General features: G+C 51.0%; 1 protein-coding gene across 4 annotated transcripts in view; it reads right to left on the bottom strand.

Annotated features, from left to right (window-relative positions):
- The window catches only part of CDK5RAP2 (CDK5 regulatory subunit associated protein 2), a 185,412-nt gene that overhangs the window by 129,419 nt on the left and 43,390 nt on the right, over positions 1-12,603 (bottom strand). For all 4 annotated transcript variants that reach the window (XM_060100621.1, XM_060100623.1, XM_060100622.1 and 1 more), the window contains exons 7-11: positions 11,335-11,489; positions 6,585-6,747; positions 5,189-5,242; positions 4,226-4,345; positions 1,251-1,343 (exon numbers count right to left, since the gene is read on the bottom strand). In XM_060100621.1, coding sequence (XP_059956604.1) covers positions 1,251-1,343; positions 4,226-4,345; positions 5,189-5,242; positions 6,585-6,747; positions 11,335-11,489 — 585 coding nt within the window. The remainder of the gene's footprint in view (positions 1-1,250; positions 1,344-4,225; positions 4,346-5,188; positions 5,243-6,584; positions 6,748-11,334; positions 11,490-12,603) is intronic.

Here is a 12,603-nt window from a genome sequence, read left to right as displayed (position 1 = left end):
AGGTAGCGGGTGAAGGGAAAAGCACAGACTTGGGAGCAAGACTGATTCTGGGGTCAAATCCTAGGTCTTTCACTTACCGCTTCTGTGACCCTGAGCAAGCTACTTGTATCTCTGAACCTGGATTTCCTCAGCAGTAAACAAGGATATTAACAGTGCCTACTTCATGGCGCTGTCGTACAGATTTATTGAGCTAATCCACGGAGAACACCTGGCACAGGGCTTGACACATAGTACATGTTCAATAAATGCCAGCTTTTATTAGCAGTAGCTACTACATTTAAACCCTGGTCCTGTCATTGGCAAAGCTGTGTGACCGTGAATAAACTGTATACCCTCACTGGACTTCAAAAACCCCTCAAATACAAGGGGGGTGAAAATTACCTTCCCCACAGGGTGGTGAAGATTAAATGAGATAATCCACACATCTCGCACGGTCTACTCCTGGCACAGCCTAAGCTCAGCACTCCTAACTGTGGGCGTAGTTGTCACCATCATCACTGTCATACTGAGGAAGGGGCTGGAGAAGCACCCAAAGCCGCAGAAGATGCTCCTTTAATTAGACTGAGTGAACTCTTCTACTAAAGACCACTCGGAGGACTTCACTGGTGGCACAGTGGTTAAGAATCCACCTGCTTGGGCTTCCCTGGTGGCGCAGTGGTTGAGAGTCCGTCTGCCAATGCAGGGGACACGGGTTCGTGCCCCGGTCTGGGAAGATCCCACATGCCGCCAAGCGGCTAGGCCTGTGAGCCATGGCCGCTGGGCCTGCGCGTCCAGAGCCTGTGCTCTGCAACGGGAGAGGTCACAACAGTGAGAGGCCCGCGTACTGCGCAAAAAAAAAAAAAAAAAAAGAATCCACCTGCCGATTCAGGGGACACGGGTTCAAGCCCTGGTCCAGGAAGATCCCACATGCCTCGGAGCAACTAAACCCGTGCGCCACAACTACTGAGCCTGCATGCCACAACTACTGAAGCTCGCTCGCCTCGAGCCAGTGCTCCGCAACAAGAGAAGCCACCACAATGAGAAGCCCATGCACCGCAACGAAGAGTAGCCCCCGCTCGCCGCAACTAGAGAGAGCCCGCGCGCAGCAACAAAGACCCAACGCAGCCAAAAATTAATTAATTAATTAATTAAAAAAAAAAAAAAAAAAAAAACCACTCAGAGCTCCCTTGGTTCCTTTCAGCTGCAAAGCCCTGACATCACCAGGAGTAAGGATCATGGACAGAGCCACTTCAAACAAAGCCAACACTTACCTGGAATTTCTGGGTCTGTGCTTTCTGGGGGGCCTCTCGGGCTTTAGCAAAGGCAGCATTGAGCTCTTCAATTTCAGAGTTAAGTTCTTCAATCTGGGTAAAAATAAGGAAGAACAGCCAAGTATGCAACTGGGCTCTCCTCTCTGAGCTCAGCCCACAAGCTTTTCCTGCTGAACTGGGGAGTGCTAACAACCGAGGGCTCTGTAGTCAGAAAAGTGGGATTTCTAGTTTGGCTGTCTACTAGCTGGATGACTTCAGGCCAGGCACTTCATCTCTTTGAGACTTAATTCCCTCAACTATAAAACAAGGATATGACCACTCACCCAACCACAGCACTGTTAGGCTTGAATAACGTTAATAGGTCCCCAAACTCCACACCCTCCAGTGACCTTCTCCTCTGGCCCAGAGTCAGCCAGGAACTCCCCTGGCCACACCCTGGACTCTGCCAGCAGCCAGAACGGCCCTACCACTGGTGGGTGCCCTGCACAGCAGAGGGTCTCCGACGACCACTGAGCCCTGAACTCCCAACACACGAGACAAATCACACTGACCACGATTATGAACCAAACCTCCGCTGTGGCGGACACTGGTGGTTACTCAAACTCCTACCTCCTCGGCTTCCTCAACCCCAGTTTCCTGGTCAGCGTCCCACTCCTGCAGCTATTCCTCCTGCCCCCCTTTGTGCATTCCTCTCCCTGTTCCTGAAATTTGCTGTCCCCTGCGGCCCGCTGCTCAGCCTCCTTTCCCACCCCACGCTATCCTTGGATAAGTAGATCAACCCTCAGAATTTTCACTCGTATCTGTATACGACTGACTCCCAGACCTATACCTCCAGGCCTGGGCCTTCTCCAAGCTTCAGACTCGCGTATCTATCTGCCTCCTGGACTTCTCACCTGAACGATCCATGGGCTTCTCAAAGTCGGCACCTTCTAAACAGGCTCATCACCTCCATTGCCGCCCCCATCTCATCATGATCCTCCATTTTCTATGCTTTTAAGGGAGTTGGTGGCACCACCATATCCCCATTCACGCAGCCAGAAGTCACCCTTGACTGCTCCTTCTCTCAAGTCCTACATCTAATCATCAAATTTCCCCAAATTCACTTCTTATTTTTAATTATTCCTAGTTGTATTTCTTTTCTCTTCTTTTTTTTTTTTTTTTGCGGTACGCGGACCTCTCACTGTTGTGGCCTCTCCCGTTGCGGAGCACAGGCTCCAGACGCACAGGCTCAGCGGCCATGGCTCACGGGCCCAGCCGCTCCGCAGCATGTGGGATCCTCCTGGACCAGGGCACGAATCCACGTCCCCTGCATCGGCAGGTGGACTCTCAACCACTGTGCCACCAGGGAAGCCGTATTTCTAGTTGTATTTCTTGAATAAGCCCCACCCCTCCACTCGTACTTACTGTGACCGCTGCTCTAATTCAGCCTTTCTGAATTAGGGGGCTCTCACCTCAGCTACTGGCCTCCCTGCCTCCGTTCTCACCCTTCTGCCATCCCCTTTCCCAATGCAGCCACAGGCTGCTCTCGGATGCAAATGTGACCGGATGCAAACGTGACCACACCCTTCCGCTCGGAGCCTTCAGTGGCCTTGCTACCCTCGGGAGTTCCACCACCTCCGCTGCCCCTTGCAACCTCTCCAGCTTCTTCTCTCGCCCCACTTCAGCTCTGCACTTGATGCTCTAAGAACCTCAAACCGTTCTGCTTCCACAAACACACAAGGGGCTCTTTCCTAATGTAAGGCCCTGACCAGCATTCTCCCCTCTGTGCAAAATGGCCTCCCAGTCTCTGCCTCCCTTCCCAGCTAACTCCTGGTCCTCCTTTAAGATTCAGCTCAGACACCTCCTCCAGGAAGCAGCACTCCCCGCTCCCCGCATTCACACCCTAACCTGGACTAGGCCCCCTTCCCTCTGCTTCCACAGCCCCCTGCACTTCCCTCAATCACAACACCTTCACGCTGTCTTTTTTCCCCACTAGACTGGCAAGCAGAGCTGTGTTTTCTTCTCTGTATCTGTGCCGAGGAGTTACTGAGACATAACTGATGGCTATACTCATGACAGGAGAACCGCAAAGAACCATGAGCCACCACCTTGGATCCCAAAGGCAACAAGCCAGGTAGCGGAAGTCAAGGGCGACTTCTGGCTGGCACGACTAGGGATACGGTGGTGCCACCAACACAGACAAGAGCAGAGAAAATGGAGTAGGATGGTGAGATGGGGGCAGCGATGGAGGTGATGGGTCTGTTGAGAAAGTGCCGGCTCTGAGGAGCCTGCAGACCACCCAGGTGAGATGCCGCAGTCATGGCCTTGCCTCCCAAAACTCCTTTATCTCAATTTTCTGTTGTCTTTCAAAAGATGAGACCTACACTGTCCAATATGGTGACAAAGTCAGAGTTTAAAAATGTTAAAACCTCATTGCTATTTTTCTTTTATTGATTACATGTTGACATCTGGCATATATGTATTTTAAAGTTAATTTCACTTGTTTCTTTTTTTTTTTTTTTTTTTTTTTTTTTTTTTTTTTGCGGTATGCGGGCCTCTCACTGTTGTGGCCTCCCCCGTTGCGGAGCACAGGCTCCGGACGCGCAGGCTCAGTGGCCATGGCTCACGGGCCCAGCCGCTCCGCGGCATATGGGATCCTCCCAGACCGGGGCACGAACCCGTATCCCCTGCATCGGCAGGCGGACTCTCAACCACTTGCGCCACCAGGGAGGCCCTCACTTGTTTCTTTTTACTTCTTTTAATGTGGCTACTAGAAAATTTTAAATTACATACATAACTCGCATTATAGTCATACTGGACAGCACTGAATTACTCTACAAAAGAACTTCTAATTGACTACAGGACCCTTTCCCCACTTTCTATACTCATCTCAGCTCTCTTATAAACTTTTTACCTAAAGTTAAAAATTCAGGGTAAGACAGGCCTGTCACAGAAGCTAATAAAGAAAAGTCTCACTTCAGGTGTATCAGACGTACCTCTTTTTCCTTCGACTTTAGTGCCATGGTTAGACCCTGAATGGCTTTATCCCTCTTTAAACTATTTTTCTTTTCCGTAGCAATTTCTCTTTCCTTCTCTCTCAGGTCCTTCTGAAGAGCCTAAATTAGATCAGAAAAAGATTCACTAAGTTGATGCATTCTAACCAAAATGCACTGTAAATATAACTTTAAGAGCACACTCAAATGCAGTTATTCTATCATTCCTGTCAACCTGTGATTAATGTTTCCAAGTAGAGCTGAGAATCGTGGCATCAGCTCCGAGTTACTGTTTTACCGCTCGCGGCAACAGGGCCGGGTGTAGGAAGGGGATCAGATCAGTTAAGACGATGACAGCTACTCCCGAGGAAAGGACTCCAATGCCTTCTGGAATCTGAATACAGTCACAGCAGAGCCTTTGAAACCGTACCAGGTTATTTGGGGGAAATAACAGATCATTAATTTCACTCCTTAATGCTACAAAAGTCAGCAGAGAATTCGGTTTGATGGAGACCGAATATATACATTTATAGTCTCAGTTCATTTCTAAAGATATTCACCGCTGCCTCCCTCCCGGGCTGTTGTGAGAATCAAATGAGATAATGGCCATGAAAGCACTTTCTACGCTGGCAGGCGCTACACAAATAGCGGCCGCTGTGACTAGGGGACCCTGCAGCAGTGGCTCTGCGATTGGCCTGGCAGGTCTGAATCCTTGCTACGCCTCTTCCAACTCTGTGACCCTGGGGACGGAGCCTCACCTCTCTGAGCCCCATGTGTTACATCTGCAAAATGGGAACACCTACTCCAGAGTTATCGCGAAGGCTACGAAACCCTCCTCTCTGACACACCTAGAGCTTGACTCAACGAGTGACAGCTACTGTCACACAGGATTATCTGTTGCACTCAGAAGAAAGCAAGAGGCAGGGATAAATCCTCAATACGTTTGTAAAAATTGTATCCACATACCTGGATCCTCTCTTCAAAGCGATTTCTCTCCTTCTCCTCCTCCATTTGTGCAGCCTAAGAAAAGGCATTCATTGGTGCCCGGAAGGGACCCACAATCCAGCAGCTTCCCCAGAACGGTTAGAATGAACACTACATTTACTTTCTATTCCCCACCCCACTGCTGAGGAACTCATGAAAACAAGCATCCACTCCTTCTGTCTCCCCGGAAATCCACCCGAGTTAAGAAAATGTAAAGACAAGCAACCCGCACTGGCTGACCACCAGCCCCATGGAGCGGGAACCAAAGAGCTACAGGACGGCGCAAAAGCCACGAAAGCACAGCGCCCGCGGGGCGAGAAGGGCCGGGAGGAGCAGACGTGGGCCAATCACAGCCAACAACTAGCCGGTGAGGCTGGAGGGTGCGCTGCTGTGGTCGGGACGAAGGAGACCCCGCTCCACAAAGCGACTGAGACAGTCCATGAGCGCTGAGACGTCCCCTGGCGTTTAGGGACCACACGCAGCAGCCACCCTGGGTCCAACCAGGACCGGAAGGCTGCTACCAGGCCTGCCTGCACCTCCAGGCCTGCCCACCCGCTTCAAAACAGCTGGGCATGGAGGCGGCCTGTGGGGGGCAGGGGTCCAGGGGGGCTTTGGGGTCTCTACCAGCGACCCACCTCTTGGAGCCTGGGAAAATATCACAACGCCTCTGAGTGTGTTTCTCTACCCGACGAGGGGACCATGATCTCTGCCTTGCAAGGTGCCAGGATTAATTGAGGTGCACGCTGACACCCTTCGAGTACTGCCAGGCCCGATACAAGTTATTTCCCTTCCCCACTGCCTCTGAAGTTTCCGACCGAAGGTGGCCTCAAGTCTGCCTCTAACCACAGAGACAAACCAAACCCAGTGGGTGCAAATAAAGTTCCCGGGCATCGACAAGTTAACCCACAGGAAAACAGAGGCGCGCAGGTATAGACTATTTTTTTTGTTGGTTTTTTGGTTTTTTTAAAGGTTTTTTTTTTTTTTTTTTTGGCTACGTGGCTGCATTGGGTCTTAGTTGCGGCACGCAGGCTCTTCGTTGCGGGTTTATTTGCCCCGCGGCATGTGGGATCTTAGTTGCCTGACCAGGGATCGAACCCGCGTCCCCTGCATTGGAAGGTGGATTCTTTACCACTGGACCACTGGGGAAGTCCCTGGACTGTTTTTTTCAACCGACTCTACGTGAACACGAGTCTGGAAGGATAAAAAAAATGCCAGGGCCCCCGACAAAGGAGCTTTCTGGTAATTCCTCAGCAGACAACAGGGAACTAATATTTTGAAGGCCACTGTGCGCAAACCCTGGGGACTGAATGTGCATCCATGTCCCACAGGGGGATCAGGTCTGCTAATTAAAGTCCCCCTCCATGTCCTGTCACCTCACCTCGGTCTCTCTCTCCTCGTCTCCCCTCAGAGCAGCAGAAAGTCCTCGGAGCTCTCCAGATGACACGTTTTCATCTGGAGATGCCATCCGAGATTTCTCCTCTTTCAGGCACTGAATTAAAGCTTCTTTGCTCTTCAAAGACAGCTTCAACTCCTCAATCAGTCTGAAAGAGAACAAAATTTAAATATTAATTCTAAGCTGTCCTCTTAGCTCAGTGTAGCAAGAGGAGGTAGGAAACAGGGCCAGACATCGTCAAAGTAGACGCGTCCAACGACCGAAAATAAACGGAGCCGCATTTTGCAGGTGGGAGATTTGGGGCCAGAATTCGCCTCCAGCCCAGCCCTGGTCAATCCATCCTCTGAGCTGCCAGACTACGGTCTGATCGAGTCACACTCCCGCTCAAAGACTTTCACTGGCCCCCACCATCGACAGCAGTGGATTACGAATTTGGGGGGCTGGGGGGTGGCAAGGAATCTCTCCCTAAGGAATCTGTCAGTGAGACTCAACAAACATGACGAGTAAAGTAGAACGGTTCCAGTGAGCGTGAAAACCAGAGAGCGTCCCGCCAAGGCTTCCCGGGGCAAAGTCTAAAACAGACTGGCTTCCAAAATAAAGGCCAAACTCCTCAGCAAGGCGATCGCGGCCCTGTCTTTTAGGGCCTAGGAGATCAGAGGTGCCGCTGACGGCGTCCGTCTCACCTCTCACAGGAAACGGTCACCCTCTTCACTGGCTCTCAGAGCCTCACTCCCAAGCCTCTCCAGGAGCTGGGCTGCCCTGCGCACACCACTCCCCATACCCAGAATGCCCTTCACACCTCTGCTCCCGCCTCCACCTGAGAAACACCCATTCATCCCGCCACGGCCAGGGAGGCGTTACCTCCCCTCAAGACCCCAGAGGCCCCCTCAGGAAGAGCTGAGCACACCCTTCTCCGGGCCACCGAATTTCCCCTGACCTCGGCCAAGTTACTTAACCTCCCTGAGCCTGCATTGCCTCGGCTATAAAGTGGCCATAACTTGCTTATGTGGAATGGAGATAAGCTATTTAAAATGCTGCACAACTCCAGGCACGTGGCAGAACTCAACAAATAACAGTGGCTGTGTGGCTATGATTACTTTTTCTTTAAACACTGAGCAATTAGCATTTTGTCAAAGGACCCTCAGAAGAGTCTCTCCAGCTAAGCCTAGAAAGCACCTCAGTAGGGTAGAGGGAGCAAAGGCTTGGAAGTCTGAGAGAGCTTCCCGAGCTCCCAAGGTGAAGGTGAGGAGTGAGCGAAAAGCAGTTGAAGCGCCTAGCAATGCGTATTTATTTGAGTATCTGAAAATTTGTGTCCACCCAAAATTCTTATACTGAAATCCTAACCCCCAAAGGTGATAGGATTAGGAGGCGGGGCATTCGGGAGGAGATAAGATCGTGAGGGTGGAACTCGCATGAACAGCAGCACAAATGGAGCTCCAGAAAGATCCCCCACCCCTTCCGCCAGGTGGGGAGACAATAAGTCTGAGACGTGGAAGAGGGCCCTCGCCCAACCATGCTGGCGCCCTGATCTCGGACTTCTGGCCTCCAGAACTGTAAGAAATAAGCTTCCATTGTTTGTAAGCTACCCAATCTGTGGTATTTTGTTATGGCGCCCCAAAAGGACTAAAATAGTTGGGTACAGAGGGAACCGGGCAGCGCCAGCATGATGCCCCCCAAAACTCGGAGGAGTAAGACTGCCCTCTAGGGGTTCAACTTTGAAATCATCACACAGTCAACTGGAGAGGTAAAAAGTCACTGAACTATACACTTAAAATGGATGTGTCATGCTGTGTGCAACTTATACTTCGATAAAATTGATTTGCTTTAGTTACCTAAAAGCAAGTTCTAGATAGGGATGGAAATGAGCAGGGAAGGCCTGTGGGGACTGTAGCCAGCCTAGTGCACCGCCCCCCTAAGGGAGCAGCCTCAGTCCAGCAAGACCCTGGCCCAGTCCTGCCACGCCTTCCAGGTTTTCAAGAGAAGCTGGAAATGTAGACTTTCACGTGAAATTAGGCGTTGTTTTTTTTTTTTTTTTTTTTTTAACATCACAACGAATTCCTTCTTTTCCAAGTACTGTTTGGGTCAAATAAAACATGTCTGTCGGCCATACTGACCCGCAGGGCTCCTCAAGGCTGACTGTCTTAGAGATACGGACTAGCTGTAAGGTTCAGTTAAAGGAAATCAAGGAGCTAAAGCATGTACCTTTGAAAAGGGTGGCGGGAGGCCAGGACACGGGCAGTGTCCGTCCTGGTGAGGGCCCTGCTCAGCGGCGGTCAGTCGTGTGGCAGATCTGGATCCCGCTCACCAAGGCGTGACCAAGGGCCCCTGCTCCACCCACTTCACTCACACCTCTGACCTCAGTTTAGCTTCCTGGGCAGGCCTGCCTTCAGGGAGGGAACACACTGATCCCAGTCCCAGGAGAGTTCCACCACAGAGGGCCACACCCAAGCGAGCAGGCAGAAACCCAGAGCTGGCTGCCGGGAGTGTGGCTGAGGCACCTCTATCCCTGAGAGACGGGTGCACTTGCAGGACTGACACATCACGTTTCGGTGCCTCCCCAGCAGGACCGGTAGGAGACCCCAGGAGCAGGCAGCCTTAGGGAGGCCCCGACATGATCACCCACATCCATGGAGACCCCGCTGCCCGGACCACAGTCAGTACTCAGCAAGCACTAACCCTTCCCAAAAAGGGCTCCGTCTCCCAAAATGATGAGCAGCCAAGCTTCTACAGCGAATGCTAACAGGGACCGAGGCTGCTCTAAACTGTGCCACGCGGCACACCTTTGAGGGTGGCTCACCCCAAGCCCAGAGCTCTCCTCTCACAAGCTCTCCCTGCCCCACACCCACGCAGAGCTGATCACTCCCTGGCTTTTGTCACAGCCCAGACCCGGAACTTACCTCCAGCACCAATCGTGACTTTCTGGTTGTTTTTTTTTTGTTTTTTTGCGGTACGCGGGCCTCTCACTGCTGTGGCCTCCCCCGCCGCGGCTCACAGGCCCAGCCGCTCCACAGCATGTGGGATCTTCCCGGACCAGGGCACGAACCCGTGTCCCGTGTCGCCTGCCTCAGCAGGTGGACTCTCAACCACTGCGCCACCAGGGAAGCCCCACGTGACTTCCTGTTTTTAACGCGTGTTCCCTCCCCAACATGGGAGCTCCATATAAGGAAGACAGTGTTCACCTCTGCATTCCCGGCACCCAGCCCGAGGCTATGCTCAGCAGCTGGTGAAGGAATGAACCTGCATCTCCTTTAATTCACGCCTTACTCCATAGGGCCAGCATCTCCTGAACTCTCCTCTTGGATGCCTGCAATCCCTCAACCCAATGTGTCCCAACTGAAAGCTCATCTTCCCACCTCCTCCACCCCAAAACATCTCCTCTTTCTCCCCTTTTCCCACAAACTCAGCAAACTGCCCTACCGTCCCACGGTTGCTCATGCTCAAGACCTGGGTCAGGGGGACCTCTGCAGCCTTTTCCCTCATCCACAGACCCAGCAGCCATCAAGACCTTCAAGCCATCAGGCCAATCCAACCTTCCCAGCATCTCTGCCTGCTCTTCCCCAACCCGAGTTCTGTCACCTCGGTCCTCGTCACCATCACCTCTTATCCAAACTTCAGCATCATCCCCCCTGCCAATCCATCCTCCAGGGGGCAGCCAGAGGGATCTCTCTAAATTTAAATCTGATCCTGTCATTCCCCCCACCCCCATCCTTAGCTCTTCAGTGGCTCCTCACATGCCCTGAGGACAAAACCCAAACTCTACCAAAAGGCCCACAGGACCTGCCCCAGCTTCCCGCTCCCCAGCTCCTCCTACCGCGCCCCCCCTTCCAGAACACGACACTCGGCCAGGCTGTACTCTTCCAGTTCCTTGATCGTGCTTTAGAACAATTTCTGTCGGCTTCCAAACTAGCCTGGCTCTTCAATGGATGGGCCAGAGGTTAGCTGGAAGCCTCACTTCTATTTAGTTAACTCAACCTTCCACTTAGTAACCACCAAAGCAAGGCAAGAGTATCAAAATGCAAGAACGGTAAAGAATAAAACCTCCACTCTCTCCTGACCAGTTTTGATTCAAAGTTTGGTTGCAAGACATAAAGGGCATTAAAGATTGCCAAAAAGCCGTATGGCCCACCCACTTCTCTGGACCAAATGGCACACGTTTTATTTCTGGACCATTGAAGAGCTCTGTACTTGGTCTACGTTGGTTTGGTCCCTCGCACTGCACTAATCTGGGCCCTCAGCCTGCATTAAAAGATATGATGGAAAACAGGTCACAAAAAATTCACTAGTATTTCACTGTGGGGATGGAGTCACTTACTGTTCCCTTTGGGAAAATCTACAAGAGAAATGTCTCTCTGACAATGACAAGTAAAACTGGGCTTCTCCTGAGTTACTAGCTTGTTTTGTCTTGTGAGCAATGTGAATCTTAGGTCCACCAAAATTGTTTTTCCCTTTTTCCTTTGGCTACCAGGAAGCTTAGAGCCAAAACCTGAATGCTAAATTTAATATCGGAGTAGAACTTTTCAGCATGAACTTCTGTCTACTAATTCTATCTCTGTCCTCATATCACTACCCTATTCCTTTCCCTTTCACCCTGATTTTATCCCTAGTTTTCTCACTATGGGGAACAAGTAGAAAAAGAAGGGGAAAAGGGTAGGAAGGCAACAACCCCTTCCGTTTTTTTTTGGATCATGCTGCCAGATAAATGGATGTCAGAGCATCACAGGGGTAAGAGCCAGACCTGTCCTTCTCTTCCAGGACCAGAGCCGTCTCCAGATCCCCCTCGTGCATCTTCTTCATCTCTGAAAGCTTGTTTTCCAAGCTTAACCGAAGAGCCTTCTCTGTTTCTGTTCCAGCAAAGGCCTTTTCCAGCTCTGCTTGGGCGGCTTTCACATCCTAGAGTTAAATTAAACGCATTTGATGCAATTTTTCAATACAATTGGGAACACTTTGAAAGGAAATTGGATTAAAATATAAATATTTATGACTTTTTCTCCAGCACATTTCCCCTCCCTGAATTGTACTACACATCGGGAGAATCAGTAATAAATACATTCACCAGCCATTTTTCCCTTCTTGTATCCTGAAGAGTAATAGGCATTTCCAATGGAAAAGACTCTCTACAAGAACCGTATTTTGGGTTTTGAAAAATCCGATCAATATTTACAGTTTCAATGAGAACGAGGAGAAATGTGCCTCTCAATACCTAAACATACATAAATTCCTAGGAGTATCCATAATCTCCATACAAATTCTTCCCACACCACACTGCCCCCTCACTATTTTTAAGATAATGACTACACAACTCTAAAGTGCAGTTTCTGTATCTCCAAGGTGATTTAAGTGGTAAAAAACTCTTATGTTCTTCCTGAGAGCTCAGAGAAGCCAAAAAGGAAATTGCCTAAATCATGCAGGCAGCGTCTGTGTTCGGGAAAAAGGTCCTGGTGCTCAGGAAAGTGACCAAATAGTAGACGTGAGTCTCCAAGCCCTCATGCCATCTGACTGCATCACGAAGATGAAAGGCAAATCGAACTGGATTCAAAACCCAGTTCTCGGGCCTCCCTGGTGGCGCAGTGGTTGGGGGTCCGCCTGCCGATGCAGGGGATACGGGTTCGTGCCCCGGTCTGGGAGGATCCCATATGCCGCGGAGCGGCTGGGCCCGTGAGCCATGGCCGCTGGGCCTGCGCATCCGGAGCCTGTGCTCCGCAACGGGAGAGGCCACAACAGTGAGAGGCCCACATAACGCAAAAAGGAAAAAAAAAAAAAAAAAAAAAAAAAAACCCAGTTCTCCCACCACTTATTTGCTGGGTGACCTTGAGTAGTCCCTTAACCTCCCTGAGCCCGTTTCCCAACCTATAAAACAGGGATAACCACCGTCTCAAAGAATTGCTGGGCGACTCTGTCAAATGCCTGCTGCGTCACAGGAAGCTCAAAAAACGTGGGCTTCCTCTTCCCTGACCTTCCCTCCACGGTGCCTCGTCCACCACCGTCTCCCCAAGAGGGTGACAGC

The sequence above is a fragment of the Mesoplodon densirostris genome, chromosome 6, assembly GCF_025265405.1.
Source record: "Mesoplodon densirostris isolate mMesDen1 chromosome 6, mMesDen1 primary haplotype, whole genome shotgun sequence".
In the NCBI taxonomy this organism is placed as follows: Eukaryota; Metazoa; Chordata; class Mammalia; order Artiodactyla; family Ziphiidae; genus Mesoplodon; species Mesoplodon densirostris.
The sequence above is the reverse complement of the archived record's forward strand: the minus strand, read 5'-3'. Positions and strand labels throughout refer to the sequence as shown.